Source organism: Geotrypetes seraphini, chromosome 4, assembly GCF_902459505.1.
Source record: "Geotrypetes seraphini chromosome 4, aGeoSer1.1, whole genome shotgun sequence".
In the NCBI taxonomy this organism is placed as follows: Eukaryota; Metazoa; Chordata; class Amphibia; order Gymnophiona; family Dermophiidae; genus Geotrypetes; species Geotrypetes seraphini.
Window position 1 is genome coordinate 175,417,423 of NC_047087.1, and position 26,155 is coordinate 175,443,577.

At 51.9% G+C, this 26,155-nt stretch overlaps 1 protein-coding gene across 8 annotated transcripts in view; it reads right to left on the reverse strand.

The window, feature by feature from the left end:
- HYDIN (HYDIN axonemal central pair apparatus protein) overlaps positions 1 to 26,155 on the reverse strand; it is a 1,718,235-nt gene that overhangs the window by 1,677,254 nt on the left and 14,826 nt on the right. For all 8 annotated transcript variants that reach the window (XM_033943280.1, XM_033943278.1, XM_033943277.1 and 5 more), the window contains one exon: positions 16,329 to 16,454. In XM_033943280.1, the coding sequence (XP_033799171.1) occupies positions 16,329 to 16,454 (126 nt within the window). The remainder of the gene's footprint in view (positions 1 to 16,328; positions 16,455 to 26,155) is intronic.

Sequence of the window (26,155 nt, forward strand, 5' to 3'; positions counted from 1 at the left end):
AAGGAAAGTGGGGAGGAGAGAGAGAGGGGAAAAGACGCTGGAAGGAAGTGGAGAGGGGAGAAGACTCGAAGGGAAGTGGAGAGAGAGGGATAAGCAGACGCTGGATGGAAGAGGGGAGCAGTAAATGGAAGAAAGTGGGGAGGAGAGAGAAGGAAACAGACGCCGAAGGGAAGTGGAAAGAGAGGGAGGAGCAGACGCTGGATGGAAGTGGGGAGGGGAGAGAGGGGAACAGACACTGAAGAAAAGTGGAGAGAAGAGAAAGGAGAGCACATACTGGATGGAAGGAGGGGATAACAAAAAAAGGGCACATGCTGGATTGGGGGAAGAGGACTGAGTTCGTGAGATCCTGGAAAAGATGAGGGAAAGAGGTGGCAAGTTGTAGGTAGACACAATGAAAGGGAAATTGAGGACTGGAAGGTAACAAAGTAGACAAGAGGTAGAAAACAAATTGAGAAGGAAGAGCAGAAAAGAAAAGGAAGGGAGAGGAGAGAGAGATACCAGAGCATTGGGGGAGGGGGAGGGAGTGGAGACAGATACCAGATTTGAAGGGAGGAAAGGAGAAAAGAGATGCTAAAAACCACCGAAGGGAGGGAGTGAGAGATGGAAGGGAAGAAGACAGAAATGCCAAACCATGGGGGAAGTGGAGGGCAGAAGATGGGCACCAAACCAATGAGGAAGAGGGAGAGGCAGACAGTTTCTGGTAGAGGCATAGAAATAGAGCAGATGCCATATGGAAGAGGCAGAAAGAAAGCAGACAGTGGATGGAAGGAAGAGAATGACAAGAAGATGAGGAAAGCAGAAAACAGACAACAAATGTAGAAAAAAAATTCTATTTGTTTTCCCTTTTTTTTTTTTTTTTTGCTTTAGGATAAAGTAGTATTGTAGCTGTATTGATAAACGTTTATAAACAAAGCCCTGCCAGCTAAAGATCTTTTCCTCTAGTTCGGCAGCCAGAATTCTGATTTATAAAATAACCATTGTACAGAATATTTCTTTTTATACTTTAATAAAATAAGTTCAGTATAAAACTATTTGAGGCTTGTGCGGATGGGATCAAATGATTTGCGAGGATGGGGATCGAGCTTACGGGGATGTGGCAGGGACGGGGACTGAGCTCACAGGGACGGGATAGGGACTGAGCCTGAGTTTGCAGGGACGGAGATGGGGACAAATTTTTTCCCATGTCATTCTCTAAAGCTGACTCAATGAACAGTTGAAACTAGTCCTATCCCTGAGTAGATATGAATGAACAGGGGAAAAGGGAAAATAATTTTGTAATCAAACAAAAGCATGATTTTCTTGAAAAGAATTGCTTTAGAGCACTGATCTTCAACCGCCGGTCCGTGGACCAGTGCTGGTCCACAGGAAGCTTCTGCCGGTCCGAACATGGCCGGCAAGTTTAATGAACTTCAATTTCCTGCCGGTCTGCGCAGGACCAGCAAGATCGATGAGATGTCATTTCCAGCTGGTCCGCCCAGGGCCGGCGAGATCATGGGGCGCCTCCGACAGTGGCTTTCTCCCCTCCCAGCAGCTCTCCGTACTTACCAGTGCAGCGATTCACTAAGGCAGCCTTGGGGCTTTTGCTGAATCATGGCTGCCTCTGATGATGCAACTTCCTCTTTCCTCAGAGGCGATGCGACCCATCAAAGGACCCGAGGCTGCCTTAGTGAATTGCTGCGCTGGCAAGTAAGGAGAGCTGCTGGGAAGGGAGAAAGCCACTGTTGGAGGCTGGGAAGCTGCTGGACAAGGGGAAAAAAAGGGACAGCTGCTACTGGACCTGGAGAGAGGGAGAAGGAGAGATGCTGCTTGGAGGGGAGAAGGGAAAGGAGTCTGGGAAGCTGCTGGACAAGGGAAAAAAGGACTGCTGCTACTGGACCTGGAGAGAAGAAGGAGAGATGCTGCTGGGAGGGGAGGAGGGAAGGAAGTCTGGGAAGCTGCTGGACAAGGGAAAAAAGGGACAGCTACTACTGGACCTGGAGAGAGGGAGAAGGAGAGATGCTGCTGGGAAGGGAGAAGGGAAAGGAGTCTGGGAAGCTGCTGCACAAGGGAAAAAAAGGGACAGCTGCTACTGGACCTGGAGGGAAGGAGAAGGAGAGATGCTGCTGGGAGGAGAAGAAGGGAAGAGAGTTACTGCTGGACAAGAGGAGGAGGGAAGGGAGAAAGAAAAAAGGAAGGAAACAGCTGGCAGGGAGATTAGAGGAGGGGAAGGGGAGAGATAGGCATAAGAAAGTAGAGAGATTGATGATGGGAAGGGGTCAGCAGAGAAATAAGCAGAGAGGGACAACGATGCTAGATCTGGTGTAGGAGAGATAAAAATGAAGATAGCAGTGAAACTGGAATGAATCATGTAAAAAGGAGAGAGGGGGAACAGGCTGGATGGAAAGGGGAGGGGGCATAGGAAGAAGACAGATACCATATGGAAGGGGGAGAGGGCAGACAGTGGATGGAAGGGGCAGATGCTGGATTGAAGAGACAGAGAGGGCAGACGCTGGAAGGAAGAGAGTGAAAAGAAGATGAAAGCAGAAACCAGAGACGACAAAAGGTAGAAAAAAAAAATTTATTTCTATTTTATGATTAGAATATATCAGATTTGAAATATATATACTGCTAGAGCTGGTGTTAGACATAACTGGGGACTGCAAATCCTAAGCAGTGCTTCTTCAGCTTCCAGCTGGCTTAGGGTTCTCTCTGACCAGGGGGCAGTTGCACTCCCCTAACACTATTCCTGTCATGTGTGACTACGATATTCTGTTAGCATGATATTTCTGTGTAGCATTCTGTAATAATTTGGTTTATTCCGTTTTCTTGATAATAGAGGGGATATATGTGAAGGGGAGTGGAGACAGGAGTTTTGTTTATTCTTGCTCTGTATTATTTGTATTTATAAAATGACAATTGTACAGGATACTGTTTCTTTTTATACTTTAATAAAATACATTCAATATAAAATCATAACTGAGGCTTGTGCGGATGGGATCAGACGATTTGCGGGGACTGAGCTCGCGGAGACAGGGTGGAAACGGTTTTTTAAATTTCAGTCCTAGTAGTTTGCCGGTCCACAAAATAATTATTTTATTTCCGCTGGTCCATAGGTGTAAAAAGGTTGAAGAACACTGCTTTAGAGGATAAAAAGTAGGAACTATCCTAGAAAGCACAGTTACTTACCGTAACAGGTGTTATCCAGGGACAGCAGGCAGATATTCTCACATGTGGGTGACGTCATCTACGGAGCCCCAGCGCGGACAGCTTTTCAAGCAAACTTGATTGAAGTTTCAAGTATGCTACACTGCACCACGCATGTGCATGCCTTCTTGCCCACTAGAGGGCGCATCCCACCTCGTGGTCCTCAGTTCAATAACTAGCAAAGAAGCCATCCTCGGGGAGGCGGGCGGGTTGTGAGAATATCTGCCTGCTGTCCCTGGATAACACCTGTTACGGTAAGTAACTGTGCTTTATCCCAGGACAAGCAGGCAGCATATTCTCACATGTGGGTGACCTCCAAGCCAACCAAAAAAGGGCAGGTGGGAGGATGGCAATTAGGAAAACAGATTACGTAACACCGACTGGCCAAACCGGCCGTCGCTTCTGGACAAAGTGTCCAGGCAGTAGTGGGAGGTGAATGTATGAACCGAAGACCAAGTGGCAGCTTTACATATGTCCTCCATAGGAGTAGATCGGAGGAAAGCAACCGAAGCTGCCATCGCACGGACCTTAAGCCCCGTGACTCGACCCGGGAGCGTAAGACCAGCCTGAGCGTAGCAAAAAGAAATACAAGCAGCCAACCAGTTGGACAAGGTGCGCTTGGAAACAGGATGTCCTAAACGATTAGGGTCAAAGGACAAAAACAATTGAGGAACCTTCCTATGAGACCTGGTACGTTGGAGATAAAAAGCCAACGCCCTCTTACAGTCAAGCGTGTGGAGCGCCGTCTCGCCAGGATGGGAGTGGGGCTTAGGAAAGAACACAGGAAGGACAATGGACTGATTGAGGTGGAAATCAGACACAACTTTAGGTAAAAATTTAGGATGGGTGCGGAGAACCACCTTGTCATGATGGAACACAGTGAAAGGTGGGTCCTCAACCAAAGCCTGCAGCTCACTAATCCGTCAAGCAGATGTGAGCGCAATCAGAAATACCACCTTCCAAGTAAGAAATTTCAGGAGAGACTTGTCGATAGGCTCAAAGGGAGGTTTCATCAGTTGAGCTAAGACAACATTCAAATCCCAAAAGACAGGAGGAGGCTTCAGAGGGGGGCAAACATTGATTAGACCCTTCATGAAACGCTTCACCAGAGGATGAAGTGAAAGAGAACGTCCGTCCAAGTGCCGATGGAAAGCCGAAATGGCACTGAGATGTACCCGGACAGATGTCGTCTTCAGGCCGGAATTAGACAAATGTAACAAATAGTCCAGTACCGAAGACACCGGGACCGAATCCGGATCCAGATGACGCGAGGAACACCAGGAGGAAAACCTGGTCCACTTCTGGGAATAACAAAGCCTGGTCGAGACCTTGCGCGAGGCTTCCAAAACTTCCCGCACCGACTGAGAAACCGGAACCGAAGTCAAGGGGAAAGGAACCAAGCGGTCAGGTGTAACGACTGAAGATTGGGATGCAACAGCGAACCCCGACTCTGAGATAGCAGAGAGGGAAACACAGGCAGAAGCAGAGGCTCCCTGACACTGAGTTGAAGAAGCAGGGAGAACCAGTGTTGACGAGGCCACTGAGGCGCAATGAGAATCATAGTGGCTCTGGATGATTTGAGACGAACCAACGTCCTCAAGATCAGGGGAAAAGGAGGAAACGCATAAAGGAACCTCCCTCCCCAGTCGAGAAGAAAGGCGTCCGCTTCCAGACGGTCCGGGGAGTACATCCGAGAACAATACAGGGGTAGTTTGCGAGTCTCCGGGGAGGCAAACAAATCCACCTGTGGAGTCCCCCAGCGGTCGAAGACCTCGCGCAGGATTCTGGAGTTGAGTAACCACTCATGCGGCTGGAAAAGCCGACTGAGTTTGTCTGCCAAGCAGTTCTGTTCCCCCTGGATATAAACCGCCTGTAGGAAGATGTTCTGGGAGATCGCCCATTCCCAAAGGCGCAGAGCTTCCCGGCAAAGGGACCAAGAGCCTGTCCCACCTTGCTTGTTCACATAATACATGGCCACCTGGTTGTCCGTTCGCACGAGGACTACCTGATTGCGGAGCAGGTGGCAGAAAGCTCGAGCCGCCAGAAAGATGGCGCGAAGCTCCAACACATTGATGTGACAGCGTCGGTCCTCCACCGACCACAGGCCTTGGGTCCGCAGACCGTCGAGATGGGCCCCCCCACGCGTACTCCGAGGAGTTCGTGGTCAGAACCTTGGAGGGACGAGAAGGTTCGTGGAGGGACGAGAAAGAGCAAACCCCCGGAAAGATTCGAAGAGTCGGTCCACCAACGGAGCGAGCGTCTCAAAGAAGGAGTCACCGTTATGCGAGAAGAGACAGGATCGCACTCCTGGCGCCACTGAGAGGCCAGAGTCCACTGAGGAATTCTCATGTGCAGTCTGGCGAACGGCAGTCTGGTGGACTGTAGAAGCCATGTGGCCCAGAAGCATCATCATGCGCTGAGCCGACACCATCGGCAGCTGAAGGATCAGGCGACCCAACCGAACCAAAGCCTCCAACCGCGGAGGAGGGAGGAATGAACGGAGGCGAACAGTGTCCAGCACTGCGCCTATAAACTGAAGTGATTGGGTCGGGCATAATTGTGACTTGGGAAAGTTCACTTCGAACCCTAGTCGTTGAAGGAAGGCGATAGACTGTAGGGTCGCTGAAATAATCCCTTCCCTGGTCGGGGCCTTGATCAGCCAATCGTCCAGGTAAGGGAAGACCTGAAACCCCCGAGACCTTAGTGCTGCAGCGACTACCACCATACACTTCGTGAAGACTCGAGGGGACGAGGCCAGGCCGAAGGGGAGGGCCCTGTACTGCAGGTGTAGCTCGCCCACCTGGAACCGTAAGAATTTGCGGAAAGCGGGATGCACCGGAACATGGGTGTACGCTTCCTTCAGGTCCAGGGAGCACATCCAGTCCCCTTCCTCCAAGAGAGGATATAATACCGGAAGTGACAACATCCGGAACTTCTCCCGGACCAGGAACTTGTTGAGCTTCCTGAGGTCTAGAATGGGGCGTAAGTCCCCGGTCTTCTTTGGGACCAAAAAGTAACGGGAGTAAAACCCCCGCCCCCGCTGGTCGGAGGGTACAGGTTCCACCGCCCGAAGCCTCAACAAGGCCCTGGCCTCGGCCATGAGGATGGGGAGCTGGGTCCGGTTGCATGGGCAAGCCCCCGGTGAATGTTCCGGCGGCGCAGAGCAAAAGTTGAGAGAGTAGCCCTCGGAGACGGTCAGGAGCACCCAAGCGTCGGATGTTATCTCGGTCCAGGCCGCGTAAAAGGACCGGAGTCGACCCCCTATGGGAAGGGGGTCCAGCGCGATGGCGGAGGGGGGCCGGCCCCATCCGCCTATCCCGTCAAAAGGACGGCGCTGGCTTGGCAGGACCCTGCGCTGGAGTTTTGGTTTGTCCCCCTCTGCCCTGTCGAGGGGGGCGCCGAGGCGGTGGCCTTGAAAAAGCCGGGGTCGACTTTTGAGGGTACCGCCTCGGGGGAGGCCGGAAGGGTTTCTGCGGCGTGGCTCGAGGTTTTGGACGGACCAAGGAGGCTAACGAGCGCTCCTGTTCCAAGAGCCATTTGGTCGCCGCCTCCAGGGATTCATCGAATAATTCGGACCCCACGCAAGGCAAGTCCGCAAGGCGTTCCTGCAGGTTTGGGTCCATATCGAGGGTGCGTAGCCACGCCAACCGGCGCATAGCCACCGCAAAGGCCGACACCCTCGATACCAGCTCAAACGTATCGTACACCGCATGAAAAAGGTACAAACGCAATTGAGACAGGTTGGACATAAACCTGTCGAACCCTTCCTTGCGGGAGTCCGGCAAGGCCTCACGATATTGGGGCAGATCCTTTACCATGCCACGCAGATAGGAGGAAAAGGTAAAGGCATAATTCAACACCCTGGTTGCCATGAAGGAATTGGCATAGAGGCGACGACCAAACTTGTCAAGGGTCTGACCCTCCCTGCCGGGCGGAACCGCCGCAGAAACCCGGGAGGGTTGCGACTTTTTGAGCGCAGACTCGACCAGTAGAGACTGGTGGGAGAGTTGAGCCTTCTCAAACCTCTTGGGTGGTATCGTCCTGTACTTTGACTCCATCTTAGACGGCACCGCTGTGACTGTAAGAGGTGAAGTCAGGTTCTTAAGCAAGGTCTGATGAAGGACCTTATTCAGGGGCAGCCGAGGGGATTCCCTTGGGGGAGTAGGAAGGTCCTGCTCCTCGAGGAACTCTTTAGTATATTGCGACACAGCCATGAGATCCAGGCCCAAGGCATTCACCATGTCCTGCACAAAGCTGGAGAAGGAGGACGGCCTGGCAGGCGGGGAGGGAGTCTCAACCTCTCCTCCGAACAAAAGGGGGACGCCTCGTGAGAATGACGTGGCTCCCTACCGGACCCCGAGCCCCATGAGGCCAGATCTAATGGTCTCAAGGGGGTCGGGGAACGTCTCCGCCTCGAAGAACCCCTGGGAGACGTCCCAGGCGTCCGAGGGACCGAGGCACGCCCCCTTTTCCTCGGCGAGGAGTCACGAGAACCCCCCCTCACAGGGGAACGGAGAAGCCTCGGGTTGTCGAGATGAAGCTCTGAAAACCGCAAGGCCTCGCCCCCGAGCGGCGAGGAGCGACCACGTCGCCGAGGAGAGCCTCGCGAACGCTTTGGCTTCCGAGGGCGACGCCTCGCCCGAGGCCGGCCCGAGGGCGAGGAACCCCGGGAGGACCTCAAGGAGGAGGAGGAGGAAATCCGTCTCACTCTGCGTACCTTGTCCCGGGGCCGTACACTGCTCTCAGGCGGGGCCCCCGAGGTCGAGGGCAAGGTCGAGGCCGAGGTCGGTGGTGCCCCGGTAGCCGAGACCGAGGGAGTCGAGACCGAGGTCACCGAGGTCGGTGCCCCCGAGGTCAAAGCAGTCGAGGTCACAGCCCGCTGCAGTTGTTCGAGGGCGCCAGACAGCTCCGAGGAAATTAATGCTCGGAGCAGGTCCTGGAACGCCGGAATCCCGACCATGGTAGGCAGGTCCGAGGCCGGGGGATGCTCCCTGGAGGGCGACCTCGGTCTCGAGTATTCCCTCGGGGCATTAGTGGCCGGAGTCCTGGGCGGGGCCGAGGACGACCCACCCGCCGCAGAGGAGCTCGAGGATGGCTTCTTCGATGACCCTGGAGTCGGAGATGGAAAAGAGGACTTACCCGAGGCAGGTTTGGTCGCAGGCGTCGGCTTCGAGGTCGAGGTCGAGGGATGCGGCGAAGCCGAAGGCGCGGAGGCCGAGGTCAAGGCCGGGGTCGAAGCCGAGGCCAACGTCGAGGCCTTCCCGGGCGCGGAGTCAACTGCGAAAAGCTCCGCCATCCTGGCGCAGCGTCGACGGAGCGCTCTGGCCTGAAAAGTGGAACACCGATCGCAGGAATTAGTCGGATGCTCGGGTCCAAGGCAGAGCAAGCACCACCGGTGGGGGTCAGTGATGGATAGTAACCGCTCACACTGGGTGCATTTCTTAAAGCCCGTCAAAGGACGGGACATGAAAAAGAAAAAGGGGCCGAGAACGAACGATGTCCCGCGGCCGCGGCTCCCGGGAGCCCCCGGAGCCGAACGGAAGAAATAAACTTTTTTTTTTTTTTTTTTTCGACGATAAACGTTCGTCAAGAAGGAAAAACAACAAATAAAGCACAGCGACCGAGCTAAATAACCCAGACGCGGTGTCAGAAGGCAGAAAAATAGGAGCTCAATTTCTACAGGGCTTCTGGCTCCGCGGAAAAAACTGAACTGAGGACCACGAGGTGGGATGCGCCCTCTAGTGGGCAAGAAGGCATGCACATGCGTGGTGCAGTGTAGCAAACTTGAAACTTCAATCAAGTTTGCTTGAAAAGCTGTCCGCACTGGGGCTCCGTAGATGACGTCACCCACATGTGAGAATATGCTGCCTGCTCGTCCTGGGATAAAAGTCAATACTATGGAATATAAAACTAAAATGAAATAATGGCTTACTACCTCTCGATAAAAATATTTGTAATAAATTTAAAACAAGAAAATCAGTAGAAATAGCCAGAAGATGCATATAATCAAAATAATATGCCAATAGGTATGAAAACCCTTCAAAGATTAAAGAAGGAAAGTGTGAAGGATTTAGGGCCTGTTTTACAAAGCCGCGCGTAACGGCCCCGAAGCCCATAGAGATTTAAAGGGCTTCGGGGCTGTTGCCGTGCGGCTTTGTAAAACAGGCCCTTAGTGTTATTGATTGGAAATTAAAAAAATATATAAAATCCAAGTAAAATAAGAAATGGAGAAACCAGCCATGATAGATGTGGCTCCTAGCATAGGCTCGTTTGATTAATTCTCTATATATGCAGTGACAGCTCACAGGGTAGTGACTTTTTGTCTATTTATTATATACTTAAAAAGTAAAAATTTTACAAAAAAATTCCTTTACAATTTGTTCCTAGTATATGTGCCATATGAAACAGGAGTACTTAAGAAGGTGAGAGGAACTCCGTGTCATTGAACTCCTGTACACTTTTACTTCAGTATAGAAGAGGTAACCTGAAGTTAGCCATGCGTTATCCCAAAATATCAAATAAATTATTCCTAAGCCAGTGGCATCAACTGAAGGTAAGGAGGTACTGTAGAATTGAGTATGAACCAACTAAACGAAAAGAGGTAATGTGTCTGCTGAGTTAAGGTGCTGAATAGAATCTTTTTAGGAAGCAATAGAGAAATTTCTAGAAAAATGGTCACCAGTATCAGAAAACATGAGAGGAAATGGTAACTTCAATGTTTTCTCGTGTTTTTTTTTGTGACGCGAAAAACAAAATAAGGAGAAATAAAATTGCATTAGCACACAATCTGCAAATTGGAAAAAAGGGAAAGAAACTGAAACGCCCGAAAAATATGCTATGGAAAAACTTGCGGCCTCTTTTACAAAGCTGCGCTAGCAGCTGCCGTGCAGCAACAACCTCAAAGCCCTTTAAATCTCTATGGGCTTCAGGGCCGTTAGCACAGCGCAGCCGCTAGCGCGGCTTTGTAAAAGAGGCCGTTGGTTTAGTGGATGGTAAAATCCAGCATTAGAATATTCTAAGGAGAAATTAGGTTCTTACCTGCTAATTTACTTTCTTTTAGCTTCTCCAGACCAGTAGAGGTTAACTTTACGATTGGGTATATATCTAATCATGACCAGCAGGTGGAGACTGAAAACAAAACTTTGGGACAGTATATCCTAGCCCCTCCTCTCTATTTCCCTCAGTCTGCCGAATAGCCAAGCAGAACCAAGAACTGGAAAACAACAGAGAGAAAAAACAATACTCCGAAAGGAGTAACAAATAACATACCCAAAAATGCTGTTGGAAAATGCAGAGGAGAAATTCCCGAAGGAAGAAGGTCCCCACAGCTCGCCAGCTAAGCCAGCCGAGCCACAGCCGCTGTTCTTCAATTCTCCCCGGCCCTAGAAAAATACTAGAACCCGCAGCAAAAACCAAAAACTGCCCGCGCAACAGCCCCAACAACAACAACAACAGACAGGGTGGGGACCTCTACTGGTCTGGAGAAGCTAAAAGAAAGTAAATTAGCAGGTAAGAACCTAATTTCTCCTTCTTTAGCACTCTCCAGACCAGTAGAGGTTAACTTTACGATTGGGACGTACCAAAGCAGTCCCTCTCACGGGCGGGACCCCCGAAGGGCCGATACCAGAACACGCTCACCGAACACCGCGTCCCGACGCGCCTGAACATCTACCCGATAATGCCGAACAAATGAATGCAAGGAGGACCAAACCGCAGCCTTACAAATATCCACCGGAGGCACGAGCGACGACTCAGCCCAAGAAGCCGCCTGACCCCTAGTGGAATGAGCCTTGAGAAACTCCGGAACCGGCTTCTGACTCAGAAGATAAGCGGAAGCAATCATCTCCTTGATCCAGCGCGCAATAGTAGCCTTAGAAGCGCCAGCCCCCCGACGAGGACCGGCCAGAAGCACAAAGAGATGATCGGAGCTCCGAAAATCCCGGGTCCGCTGCACATAAGCATGGAGTACCCGACCGACATCCAACTTGCGCAGCTGTCGTTGCTCAGAAGAACCCTCCCGACTACCCAAGACCGGGAGGACCACCGATTGATTGACATGAAAAGGAGAAACTACCTTCGGCAGAAAGGAAGGAACAGGCCGCAAAACAACCCGCTCCTTCGAAAACTCCAGGAAGGGAGCCCTACAAGAGAAAGCCTGTAGCTCAGACACCCGTCTAGCGGAAGTAATGGCCACCAAAAAGACCGACTTCAGCGTAAGGTCCTTCAACGAACAGCCATCCAACGGCTCGAAAGGAGGGCGCACTAGAACAGAGAGAACCAGATTGAGATCCCAAGAGGGAATCGAGGGCCTTATGGGAGGCCTGATCAACTTGGCCGCCCTAAGAAAGCGAATCACATCAGGAATGGCTGACAAACGCTGACCTGTCACCAGCCCCCGAAAAGCCGACAGGGCCGCCAGATGAACCCGAAGAGAAGACCAGGCCAGGCCCCTATCCAGGCCCTCCTGCAAAAACTCTAGAATGTTAGGCAGAGAAGCGCGAAAGGAGACCACTCCCCGCGCTCGGCACCATTCCTCAAAAAGACGCCAAACCCGTACATAAGCCCGAGAGGTAGAAAGCCTCCGGGACCCCAAAAGTGTAGAGATCACCTTGTCGGAATATCCCTTCTTACTCAGGCGGCCCCTTTCAAGAGCCAAGCCGTAAGACAAAAGGGAGACGGGTCGAACATGGGAATGGGACCCTGCGTCAGAAGATCGCACCCGAGAGGCAGAGGAAGAGGATCCGCCACCAGATGCCTCATCAGATCCGCATACCACGGACGACGAGGCCAATCCGGAGCCACCAAGACCACCAGCCCCGGATGGCGAACAATGCGAAGCAGTACTCTGCCCACTAACGGCCAAGGAGGGAACACATACAACAGCCCCTCCGTTGGCCACGGTTGGACCAGAGCATCCAGACCCTCGGCCAGACCGTCCCTGCGACGACTGAAGAAGCGGGGTACTTTGGCGTTGCCACTTGTAGCCATCAGATCCATCAGGGGCTGCCCCCAAGCACGCACTAGCAACTGAAACGCCTCGGCGCCGAGACACCACTCTCCCGGATCCAAGAAGTGACGACTGAGGAAGTCCGCCTGAACGTTTTCTACCCCGGCAATGTGAGAGGCCGAGAGGTCCAGAAGATGCGACTCCGCCCAAACCATGAGCCGAGCCGCCTCCTGCGCCACCAGAGTGCTCTTGGTGCCCCCCTGACGATTGACATAAGCCACCGCCGTGGCATTGTCCGACAGGACTCTGACCGACTTGCCCAACAAAAGGGAGTGGAAAGCCAACAGCGCCAGCCGGACCGCCCTGGTCTCCAACACGTTGATCGACCAGGAGGCCTCCTCCGTGGACCAGGTTCCCTGAGCTGAGTGACCCAGGCACTGGGCCCCCCAACCCAGGAGACTCGCATCCGTAAGGAGCACCGTCCACTGCGGAAGATCCAGACCCACCCCCTGAACTAGGTGAGGGGTCCGGAGCCACCAACGCAGACTGCAGCGCGCCAAGCCTCGCAGGGGAACCGGAACATCCATCCCGTGCCTCTGGGGAGACCACCTCCGGAGCAGAGCATACTGGAGAGGACGCATGTGGGCCCGCGCCCACCTCACCACGTCCAGGGACGCCGCCATCGACCCCAGGACCTGGAGGAAATCTCGCGCCCGAGGACACCGGGACGCCAAAAGCAGGCGAATCTGAGACTGCAATTTGCTCACCCGGGCCTCTGGGAGGAAGACCTTCCCCAAGGAGGTGTCGAACAGCACCCCGAGGTACTCCAGACGCTGAGCCGGAACCAACCGACTCTTGGAAAGGTTGACCACCCAGCCCAGCGACCGGAGAAACTCCACCACCCGAGCCGTAACCCGGGAGCTTTCCTGCAACGACTTGGCCCGAATTAACCAGTCGTCCAGGTAGGGGTGTACCAGGATGCCCTCCGCCCGCAAGGCTGCCGCGACGACCACCATCACCTTGGTGAACGTCCGGGGAGCCGTGGCCAGCCCAAAGGGAAGCGCACAGAACTGATAGTGCCGACCCAAGATCGCAAAGCGCAGGAAACGCTGATGAGAGGCCCGAATAGGAACATGCAAGTAGGCCTCCGTCAGATCGAGAGAAGTGAGAAACTCCCCCGGCTGAACCGCCAAAATGACCGACCGCAGCGTTTCCATACGGAAAGAGGGAACCTTGAGAGCCCTGTTGACCCCTTTCAAATCGAGGATGGGCCGAAAAGTCCCCTCCTTCTTGGGCACCACAAAGTAAATGGAGTACCTGCCCGTGCCCCACTCCGGGGGGGGCACTGGAACTACTGCCCTGAGATCTAGCAAGCGCTGAAGGGTCTGGCGAAACGCCAGCGTCTTCCCAGGAGTCTGACATGGAGACGCGAGGAAAAAATCCGGCAGAGAGCGGGCGAACTCCAGGGCATAACCGTCCCGCACCACCTCCAGGACCCACTGATCGGACGTGATCTCGGCCCATTTGGGAAAAAAGTCGCGCAGCCGGGCCCCCACCGGAACCAAGGGGGGCGCCGGCAAGGCGTCATTGTGCAGGACGGGAAGCGGGGGAACCGGCGGAGGGATTCCCTGCCCCCCGACGGGCCCCCCGAAAGGGCTGCATGCGCTGGAAGAACCGACCCCGGGAAAACCCCGGAGACTGGAAAGAAGCAGCCCCACGCCCAGGGCGATACTTGCGAAATTCCCGCAAACGCCCCCGGGCCGCACCACCCCGAGACGCCGGGCGGGCACGGTCCTCCGGCAAACGGGGAACTTTCGAGTCCGACAGAGTCTGAATCAACTTATCCAAGTCCTCTCCAAATAAAAACGACCCCCGAAAGGGAAATTTAGTAAGCTTAGCTTTGGACGCAGCATCCGCCGCCCAAGCGCGCAGCCACAACACACGCCTAGCGGCCACGCCAAAAGCCATGGACTTAGCCGAGATCCGCACCAAGTCATACAGAGCATCCGAGAGGAATGAGGCAGCCATCTCAATCTTCGCTACCTCCTGATCCACCAGAGACCAGTCGTCAGACTCTCGATCCAAGACCCGCTCCGCCCACCGAAACACGGCGCGAGCGACCAGTCCCCCACAAATAGCCGCCTGGACCCCAAAGGCAGAGACTTGAAAATTTTGCTTAAGGATGGTCTCCAATTTGCGCTCCTCAGAGTCCCGCAAGGCAGAACCGCCCTCAACAGGCACGGTATGCCGCTTGGAAATAGCCGAGACCACCGCATCCACGACTGGCGAAGCTAACGTAGCCCGATCCCCTTCAGGAATGGGATACAGGCGAGCCATGCTGCGCGCCAGCCGAAACGGCGTCTCCGGCGTTTTCCATTGCTCAAGAATAATATCCCGAATATCCTGATGCATAGGAAAAGAGCGGGAAACGGAACGGATCCCTCGTAACAGAGGGTCCCCCACACGCGGAGTCTCCGGCGGCGCGTCCTCAAAACGCAAAGCCGAAGAAACCTGTTGAATAAGGTCAGGCAGCTCATCTCTCTGAAAAAGGCGCACCACGGACGCCTCGTCACTGGAGAACGGGAAACCCGACAACCCGCCGCCAGCTTCCGTCCCCTCCAGAGGGTCCTGGAATTCCTCAGAAGGGTCCAGGTCCTCCTCCAGACCGACACGTTCCTCCGACCACAAATCCTCGTCCCACGACACCCGCGGACGCTTGGACAAGAGAGGCGGCGGAGGGGACGTCACGTCAGACGAGAGAGGCAAAGCCGCAGGGAGCGCGGAGGAAACCCCACCCCCCGAGACCCCCTGGGCGCAACCGGGACCCCCAGCCGCCTGAAAATAGGCTTTGCATAATGAAAAGAAAAAATCAGGGGAAAAACCCCCCGAGGGTCCCAAGGGACTCCCTGCCACAGCAGGGGACCCAGCAGAAACCTGCCCCTGCTTAGCCAAAACAGGGGGAAGGTCACCTGAGGTGGAAGACAAAATGGAGGGGCCAGACAGAGAAGATGGCGTCTTTCCCGCCAAAACAGCTCCCTCCATAGCCTGCAGCGGCTGAGAGACCTGAATAGTCTCAGCCGCTAAAACAGGCAAGCCGGCATCAGCTGTCAAAATAACAGCTGAGAGGGAATCCTCTAAAACCCGACCGTCGGCGGCTCGGGGAATCCCTCCGTGGGCGGACGGAGAAGACCGGGCTTCTCCACCGTTCCCTGCCGACTCGCGAGGCACCATCGGCGGGGAGCTCTGGGCGCCTGCAGCCGCTGCCGACGGAGCTCCTCCACCGCACCGGCCTGAACACCGCTTGCACAGGCCGGCCGCGAGTGCCTCGCGTCTGGAGCACAATGAGCACTTTTTCCCTTTAGAAGTGCTCATTGCTCCATACGCGACCTAGCTGCAAAAAAAAAAAAAAAAAAAAGTGCCGGTTAGTTGAAAAAATACAGTAAAATACAGTTTTCTTAAAGGGATACAACCCTCCAGACCAGCACTACCTCAGGATTTTTTTTTTTTTTTTTTTTTTTTTTTTTTTTTACAGAACAGACTCCACAGGCTCTCGAAGCAATATGCCTTGCTTGATTTAGGGGGCAAGGCTTACTGCTGAGGCTCCTCTAAAAAAATATGGGGAGGTGGAGGAAGTGGGGGGAGGGACCCCGCTCGTGACCCGCCGGGTTTGACACCCCCGAGGTCGGACGAACCCCCAAACAGAGTCCGTCCAAGCTCCGTCCGGCTAAAAACAGGGACAATAAACCCCTAAACAAATTCCAACAGCCCTACCAAGGGAGATGGGTACAGATCACTCAACACCTGCTGGAGACTGAAAGAAGACTGAGGGAAATAGAGAGGAGGGGCTAGGATATACTGTCCCAAAGTTTTGTTTTCAGTCTCCACCTGCTGGTCATGATTAGATATATACCCAATCGTAAAGTTAACCTCTACTGGTCTGGAGAGTGCTAAAGAATGTACTTTAGTAAAAGTTGGAAAACATGTCATAAATTTACAAATAAGAATAGAATTATAATTCCCTTCAGCCTCCTACATATACGGTACATATATATATATACCAATTTTTTTTAACGTGATGATATATATTAGATTCATATATCTCTCTTTTTTTTAATTGCTACACGGTTTATAAACTTAAGATCTTTTATTTTTATTTAGCTCTAGCTTAGCAATAATATAATGAAAATTGTAACATTACCTTCTGAAAGCTGGTTTCACTTATATCTAAAAGCTGGATAATCCGGGGTGGGTGCATCTCATAAGGGAGTGCCAGCTTTTGCTCTGTGGTGAGGGACATCTCCTTTAGAAAGGCAGAGGGAGTCAGCTAGAATTAAAAGAGTAGGAGAGAATCACATAAATGCTGACATAAAGAAAACCCTTTGTTTGAGCGCATAAAGAGAGTAGAGTTATAAGGCAGGATGTGAAAGTTATAAGAACACATGTGAAAGGTACCAAAATTATCAATCCTATCAGGTTTACATTAATCTATTCAGGTACTCAAGCATTTTCTATGTCTGTCCTCATGGGTTCACAATCTACCTAATGTACCTGGGGCAATGAGAGGATTAAGGGCTCCTTTTACAAAAGCCCAGCTAGCTGTTTTAACGCATGCACCGGATTAGCGTGCGCTAGCCAGAAATCTACCGCCTGCTCCAAAGGAGGCGGTAGCAGCTAGCACGTGCGGCAATTTAGCGCGCGCTATTCCGTGCGTTAAGGCCCTAGCGCGGCTTTGTAAAAGGAGCCCTAAGTGACTTGACCAGGGTCACAAGGAGCAGCGTGGGTTTGAACCCACCACCTCAGAATGCTGAGGCTGTAGCTTTAATCACTGTGCCACAACCCTAAAGCAACTTTAATTCCCTTCTGTGGACTTTAATCACATCTTGATTTACTAGGGAAGTGAACAGCTTCCAATTTAAGCCTTTGAGGGTGGTGCACTGTACATGCAGGCACTTCCAGCTACAAGTCAATTCTGCTTATGATAAACAAATACATAAACAAGAAATGCCAATAAGGCCAAAATTCTTCAAACAAAAAATTGGAAGATTTATAAACTGCACAACAGCATAACTGTGCGCTAAAGGAGACACATCAGAAGGGGCACCACCCAGGGACTCTTCTAATCCCCTTAACCGTACATCAATGGATACTCCCGTGATTCATAGAGGTCAAAGACAAAAAATAGCTTACCAGTTACTGAATAGGCAACCTGCAAATTGGACAAAATAGACGGGCGGGTGTTCAGCCTCCAGAGGAAATTTACAAGAAGGAAGATTAGCAGAGGTAAGAAACCTAATCTTTCATTCTTGTACAATCCTTCTGGAGGCAGAACACTAGGGACGTATCAAAGCATTCCCAACTCTCAAGGAGGCCCTGATGAGCCTGCTGCCAGAACGGAAGCACCAAAAACTGTATCATACTTTGCTGCCACATCAAATCGGTAAAACTTGGTAAAGGTATGAAGAGAGGCCCGAGTGGCCACCCTACAAATCTCCTCAGGCAAGACCGCATGAGATTCCGCCCACGAGGAATCCATTCCTCTGGTAGAGTGAGACTTCACCCCAAGGGAAGCCTTCTTCCCCGCTGACACATAGGCAGCGGAAAGGGTAGAATGCAAACATCTCGAGATGGTAGCCTTGGAAGCAGTACCCTTGCATGCAGGGCCCACCAAGACAAAGAGACGATCAGATAGATGGAAGTCATTCGTGGCCTCCAGGTATCTCAAAAGGAGACGCCGCACATCTAGAGACTGCAAAATATGGTCCTTAGACTTGGAGCCCGATGGAACAAAGGCAAATAGCCGAACATCCTGTTTGACATGGAACGAGGAAACCACTTTCAAGAGAAAAGAAGGCACGGTCCTCAGAATAACCGCAGACTCCGTGTTGTGGAGAAAAGGATCTCTGCCCGACAGAGTCTGGAGCTCTGACACTCTCCATGCATAGGTTACCACAATGAGGAAAACTGTCTTGATGGTAAGATCTGTCTTAGATAGCCCATCCAGGGGCTCATAGGGTGGACAAGCCAGGGAACGGAGAATCAGATTCAGATTCCATGTAGGACAAAGCAGTCGCAAAGGAGGCCACAGCCTCCCCCCCCCCCATAAGAAGCGGACAACGTTCAGGTGGGATGCCAGAGAACCCCTGAGAGAAGAGGGACGTAAACACGAAAGTCCCGCAATCTGAACCAAAGAGAAGAAACAGCCAGATCCTTCCTGAGGCCAGCCCGCAGGAAGTCCAGAACATGCACCACTGACGGGGCCAAAGGATCCACTTGATCCCCCACACACCAAGCCCAAAAGCACTGCCAGGCTTTCGCGTAGGCTGACACAGACGATTTCCTCTTGCTCTGAAGGAGTGTAGAGATGACCGTAGAAGAGTAGCCCCTAGCTGTCAAGGCTACATGCTCAGCGCCAGGCCGTAAGACCAAAGCGGTCCAGATCTTAAAGCGCTATTGGGCCCTGCGTGAGCAACCTCTAATGGCAAGGGGAGATGTAGAACCTAAGGTCTGCGAACCAAGATCTTCTGGGCCAGTCTGGGACCACAAGGATTACCGGATCCACGTGAGAGGCCACCTAGCGCAGAATGCGCCCTAACAGAGGCCATGGGGAGAAGACATAGAGAAGTTCCCTCCCTCAGGCCAAGGCTGAACCAGAGCGTTGAGCCCTTCACTGCCGACCTCCTGTAGGTGGCTGAAGAACCTGTCTGCCTTCTGGTTCCCTGCAAATGCCATCGGATCGAAGGTGGGACAGCCCCACCGGTGAACTATGAACTTAAAACGCTAGCCTGGACAGGGACCAGTCTCCCGGTTCCAGAATCTGATGACTTAGGAAGTCTGCCTGAACTTTGTCTACTCTGGCCACATGAGCTGTGGACAAGGCAACCAGATGTCTTTCTGCCCAGGAAAAAAAGCATCCGAGCCTCCAAGCTTAGTAGGGGACTCTTTGTGCCCCCCTGACGGTTGACATAGGTGACAGCCATTGCATTATCTGACAAAACACGAACAGCCTTCCGATGGAGACACCATTGAAATCTCAGCAGGGCCAGACGGATCACTCGTAGCTCCAGTCGATTGATCAACCATCTGCTCTCCAGTGCAGTTCATCGGCCCTGGGCCAGCACAGATCAGCAAACTGTGCCCCAACTGGAGAGACTCGCATCCATTGTCAGGGTCACCCAGTCTGACTCGCAGAGGAAGTCCTCTGTCCAGAGTAACAGGGTTTAACCACCACAGCATGTTGCTGCGGGCCACCACCAAACAAGGCAACTGCACCCCCAGTGCATCCCGCTGAGGGACAACTGAAGAGGATGGAGGCGAGCTCTTACACACGGAATTACGTCTATGGTTGCTACCACGAGACCCAAGACCTGCAGATACTGCCAGGCCGTCGGGACTTGACCTGCTAACATGGCCCAAATGGTACTCCAAAGCTTGAGCTTCCTAGATTCCAGCAGGAACTCTTGGTTCCGGCCCTTGAAGAACCGGACTCCCAGGTACTTAAAGTCCTGCCTCAGCTCAAGGTGGCTCTTCCTTAGATCCAGCTGAAACTATCCAGCAAATGCACCACCTGGAGAACCGCCTTGCGGCCTTCCTCCAGCGAGGGAGCTCTGATCAGCCAGTCATCTAGGTAGGGATGGACTAGCACACCCTGCAGGCGCAGATCTGCAGCTACTACCACCACGACTTTGGAGAAGGATCTGGGCACAGACGCCAGTCTGAAGGGTAGAGCCGCAAACTGGAAGTGCCTTCCAAGCACGTGAAATCTCAGGAATCTCCTGTGATCTGGAAAGATCAGGATGTGGAGGTCCAAGGAAGCCAAAAGCCAAAAATTTACCGGGGCATCACTGCTGCCACCACTGAACACACTGGCTCCATCCTGAAACATGGAACTCGCAGGAAGGCGTTCACTGCCTTCATGTCCAGAATAGGTCTGCCATCTTTGAAATCTTTCTTTGGCATGATGAAGTATATCGAGTATCTCCCGAAGCCCAAGCCGTCATTTGGAACAGGTGCTATAGCTGCCAGATCCAGCAATCTGGGCACCATGGCTCACACCTTGCTGGCTCTGTCTGGATTTCCCACCCGACTTAGGAAGTCTGCCTGAACGTTGACAACTCCGGCCACATGAGCCATGGACAAGGCCACTAGATGTATTTCCACCCAGAAAAAAAGCATCCAAGCCTCCAAACTCAGTAGGGGACTCTTTGTGTCCCCCTGATGGTTGACATAGGTGACAGCCGTTGCATTGTCTTAGAAAACACGAACGGCCTTCCAATGGAGACACCCACGAAATTTCAGCAGGGCCAGATGGATTACATGCAGCTCCAGTCAATTGATCGACCACCTGCTCTCCAGCGCAGTACACCGCCCCTGGACCGGCACAGAGCAGCAAACTGCTCCCCAACCAGAGAGACTCATGTCTATTGTCAGGGTCATCCAGTCCAACACTCTCAGAGGGAGGCCCCAGTTCAGAGTAACTGGGTGCAACCACCACAGCATACTGCTGCTCGTCGCCACCAACCAAGGCAACTTCACTCCCAGTGCATCCTGCTGAGGATTCCACCAAGTCAGAAGGGACAATTGGAGAGGATGGAGATGAGCTCATGCCCATGGAATCACATCTATGGTCGCCACCATGAGACCCAAGATCTGCAGATACTATTGCGGTTTAGTAAAAGGGGGCCGTAGTGCAAAATATAGGGCAGTGTTCCCTCTAAGGATTGATGAGGTGTGTGCAAAAAAAAATATGCATGAGCGACAAATTACATACTCCACAAATTTATGAGCAGGCGCAGAGGACGCATTTTTAAACAAATGTAGTTTATCCTTGTACTCCTTATGTAATTTTAATCATCTATGGATATGTTTGTATGTTTATTGTTCAAATGGTTTTATTTATTTCCCAAAATTTATTTTTGTTATACACATTGAAAATATTTGATATTGCGTTTAAATCAAAATCTCAATAAACTTGAAACTTGAAACGAGTGCCCATGAGATTGTGGGAGGGTTAAATACTCAAAACTTAGAAGAATAACAATTTACTTAAAGTTTTTGCTTCGCCAGCTTTCTGGTATCTTTACATAATGCAGTGGTGTACCTAGCATATGTAACACCCGGGGCCCATCATTTTTTGGCACCCCCCCCCCCATCTGTACGAAAAACGTGATTTTTAGTAACAAGCCACACGTCACACATGAGTACCTAGGAAAAGGCAGCATCTTACATATTGCAGTGAACAGTACATCAATACACCCATTGTAAAACTAAACAAGCCAGACCAGCACAGATCAATCCTACACCGTCAATCCTAACAGAAAACCATGTCTTTCGAACACACAGAACACAGAAAACACCTTCGCCTAGTAAGGAATATGTAATCACAAACTAACCCCTCCCTCTTTTACAAAACTGTAGTGTGGATTTTAGCTACGGAGGTAACAGCTCTGATGCTCATAAAATTCTGAGCATCAGAGCTGCTACCACCAAGGCTGGTGCTAAAAACGCTTCACAGTTTTGTAAAAGGGGGGATAAAATAAAAATACATAGACAAAGGTTAAATTGAACCAGCAAGAAGCTGGACTCTGCATACAATGCTTCACAGAAACAGTGACACATGTCTCCTAAAGCAATAAATAAATAGAAATTTTTTTCTACCTTTGTCTTCTGTGGTTTCTCCTTTCCTCATCTTCTTGTAACTCTCTTCCTTCCATCCACTGTCTGCCGTCTCTCTTCCCCTATATGGCATCTTCTCTCCTTCTATGCCCCTTCCAGAAACTGTATGCCTCCCCCTTCCATCTCTCCTTTCACCCCATTGGTCTGGCATCTCTCTCCTCGCCTTCCCTCTCCCACACCTCTCCTCATAGTCTGGTATCTCCCCTTCCCTGATTCTCTGGCATCTCTCTCCTTTCCTTTTCTTCCATCTTTCGCTCCCCCTCCATGCTCTCACATCTCCCCCTTCCTTTTCCCTTAGACTGGCATACCTTCCTCCTACGCTCCAAGCCCTGGCATCTCCTTTAATTCCCTCCCTCATCTTCCTTCTCCCTCCAGCTGGGTACCGCAACACTCTTCCCTGCAGCTCTGCACTTCCCCACAATTGCCATGCTTCGGTTCCTCTTCTTCCTTCCTTCCCCCCCCCCCCCCCCCCCGCGGGACCCTGCGGCACCATCAACTCTTACTCCCTCTAATGTCGGCCCTGCAGCTCCAGACTTCCTCGCACCTTCTCCCCTCCCCCTTTGGATCGCTATTATTTTAAATGTTATAGCCGCGGAGCTGTATCCATCAGTGGAGATGTCTAACCTCGGCCTGCCCCGGAACTCTTACTGCAACAGTGACTTCCTGTTCCTGCCTAGACGGGCGGCTGCTGCAGTAAGAGTTCCGGGGCAGGCCGAGGTTAGACATCTCCACTGATGGATACAGCTCCGCGGCTATAACATTTAAAATAATAGCGATCCAAAGGGGGAGGGGAGAAGGTGCGAGGAAGTCTGGAGCTGCAGGGCCGACATTAGAGGGAGTAAGAGTTGATGGTGCCGCAGGGTCCCGCGGGGGGGGGGGGGGGGGAGGAAGGAAGGAAGAAGAGGAACCGAAGCATGGCAATTGTGGGGAAGTGCAATCCCCCCAATGCGTCCCCTTACCTTACCTCCCCTTACCTTTGCGACGCGTGTGTGCGCTGTGAAGAGAAACTTGTGCGCTGCGATGTAATATTTTGTGCGCGAACGCAGGCCAGCGCAGCTTAGCGGGAACACTGTTTATAAATTCAGACACATTTTGATCACTAAATTTAAAATAAAATCATTTTTCCTACCTTGTCTGGTGATTTCATGAGTCTCTGGTTGCACTTTTATCTTCTGACTGTGCATCCAATCTTTCTTCCCTTCTTTCAGCCTGTATGCTTCCTCTCCTCCAGACCTCATTCTCTCCCCCAACTTTTTCTTCCTCTCTCCCTGCCCTTTCTTTCTTTTTTCTCTCTTGATGCCCCTTTCATTTTTTCTGTTTCCCTTCTGTCTCCCTACCCTCCACAAAGCTACCGCTGCCACAATCGGGGGAAACAGGCCCCAAAGCCACCGCCGCAACCATCGGGGAAAACAGGCCCCAAAGCCACCGCCGCGGCTGCCCCAAGCTCTCTCTGCTTCCCACCAGGCCAACCAGCAATCCCCCGACGTCAATTCTGCCATCAGAGAGGAAGTTCCGCCCAGCCAGGCAGCGATTGGCTGGCCCGAACTTCCTCTCCGACTGCAGCCTTAGGGCAGGTGCACAACCGGGGCGGACCACCCCCCCCCCCCTTGGTACGACACTGAAGACATGGCAGCGGCTCCTCTCACGAATCCCCACCTGCATCGGAAGTCCGATGCAGTGGAGGATCTTGAGAGGAGCCGCCGCTTCCTCTCACCTCTGCCCGCCCTCGAGTGTGCGACAGGAGAAAGCGTATGAGCGACGCCACTGAAAATAGTGAGCGATCGCTCATGCACTCACCTTAGAGGGAACACTGGCCTGAACACTGGCCATAAGGTCATCCAGACCCTGGCCAAACAAGAGCAAACCTTTAAAAGGTAACCTAATCAGTGTAGCCTTAGAGGAAGAATCACCCAACCACAGGCGAATCCATAGCATTCGCCGGGCAGACACAGAATAAGCTTCCAGCTTAGCAAAAACTTTCAAAATGTCATAGAGTGCGACTGCCAAATAATTCACCCCAGAAACCAGGAAGTCAAGGGCACGAAGGACAACCACCTTGGGATCCTGGCAGAGCTTGGCATGATATGCCCGGGCCACAAAGGAAGTGGCCACTGCTGCTCGCACTCCCGCCGCAGCAGAATCAAAGAGACTTGAGAACAAAATCCACTCTTCTGTCCTGAACATCCTTCAGGACAACCCCTCCGTCTGAGGGTAAAAAGGTATGCTTAGTGACCTGAGCCACAGCCGAATCCACCTTCGACGGGACTAAGTGCTTGGTGAACTCCGACGCCATGGGATATAACTTTGCCATGGCCCTAGCACACTTCTGGGGACTCCCTGACCTCCAAGAGCATTTCCACCAAATCCGCATTGTCCAGAAATGCAGCGGATAGCGGAGGCTTAGAGCTTATGACTGAATATTCTGCCTGCACCGCTTGGTCTGAATCAAGTTTCAGTGGTCGTAGCGACTCCGAAATAAGGTCGGGCAGGTGGCTGGACTTGAAGAGCCTGCTCACTGCCTGGTCATTCCCCAGGTCTCAGAACCTAATGTTATGAGTATCCCCGAGCTCCACTAAGTACGCCATGACTGCGGAGTCTGACGAGGAAACCTGCAACAGCAAAGAAGCAGAAACAATGGCGGGCACCTGCCGCCGGCTTTCTGGTGCCCCAGCAAAGGAAGAAATAGGAATGCTGGACTCCAAAAGCGGAGCAGACTGCTGCACTGGAGTCTGAGGAGGAGAAACAGGCATAGCCCTTTTTCTCATAAAAGCCTGATACACCAGATCCACAAATTCCAGTGGGAAAAAAAAATCACCAGCGTCAAGAGCCGCTCTGAGGGACTCAGACTTGGAACGCTGAGAAGATTTATGAGACTTTTCCCCGGAACTGCGCTTGTGTTTCGTGGAAGCGCTCTCCATGCCCAAATTAGGCATCAGAGGAAGATAGGACCTCTCCGGAGGGGGGTAGTGCAGAATCCATGCACGGTTCACAGCCCTCACGGGCCGCAGCGCATGTTATACACGGCTGCGAATCCGCCAGCCATCCACTGCATTTACAACATGAATCCATACCATCCTGTCCTGAGAAGGCCATATGTGAAGTTTGGAGCAAAAACAAAGCTTCTAAGTCCAAAAAATACACTTTTAAAAACTTTAAAGAAAATCTTAGATGGCCGATTTTGCCTTAAAACAGCCCAGGAAAAACGCAGGGAACCGCGAAAAATGGCAATTTTACAGATTCCCCTCAAAACCACCCAAAACCCCAATTTCAGCTCCCCCCCAAAATCGCCAAACTCAGAAGCACACAGATACCTCAGAGACGTGCTGCAATGCATTTTTATGGCAGCCAGCAATACACAGTGCAAGCAAGGAAGATCAGTACCTCTGGAGCTGTTAAACTGGATTTTCAGGTCTTCTGACCACCTCACCTTCCCTGCCACCTCAGATCACGACCACCAGGACCCATCAGGGGATTTAGGGAAGATACGCAGTCTGGTCCCGATCCCAGCGAACCTCCATGGGACTGCAGCAGCCTGCGCTCTACCCCTCAGCAGACAAACCCAAGGAGAGATGGCTCCCAATCTGGAGACCCGATCTGATCTGCAAGCTGTCTGGAGGGCTTACTGCAGGTTCTGCTAACAGGGCACCCCCAGAAGCAATCTTTAAGGAAAAATCTGTGATCTCCCACCGAAGGATCACTCCCCCAGAGCGAATCCACAGCACTTGGGCAATACCCCGTGACACTGAACAAAATAAGACTAGGAAGTGAGAAATAAAATCATGAGCAAGAATAATTAGAAGTTTGCAGCAAGGCTGCAGAAACAAACTGAGCTTAGAGGGGAGTGTCCTGAGAGATGACCTAGCAGAAAGGGATGCATTTATTTGTAAGTTCTGCAGCCAAGGCTGGAATAGATGCAAGACCCTATGGTGAGGCTTCTAGAGGTTATTGTCCAAAAAAGTACCATTAACCACCAACACAGTCTTCAAAGGAGCTCTGAAACTACTCCCCAATAAATAGAACACATACTGTATACAAATTCTTCCCAGCCCTCAAGGGCCGACAAACATCCAAGAATCAGTTTGGAGAAGCATAAACAGACTGAAAACTGTAAGCAGGTGCAGAAAAGACAGGGCACTAAACTGTTCAGTGAAGTAGTCCAGAGGCAGAATGAAAAATCCGGAGTGAATTCCTTCTGTAGCCATGCAGTTATAGGTAAATAACCCTACTGTCCAGAATGTCTCACCTATCTACTGGAAAAGAGCTTCCCAGGGTAAGTACATAATCTCTTTTTCCAGTGCAATAGGTCAGACATTCTAGACAGCTGGGAAGTACAAAAGCAGTCCCCCAAATAGT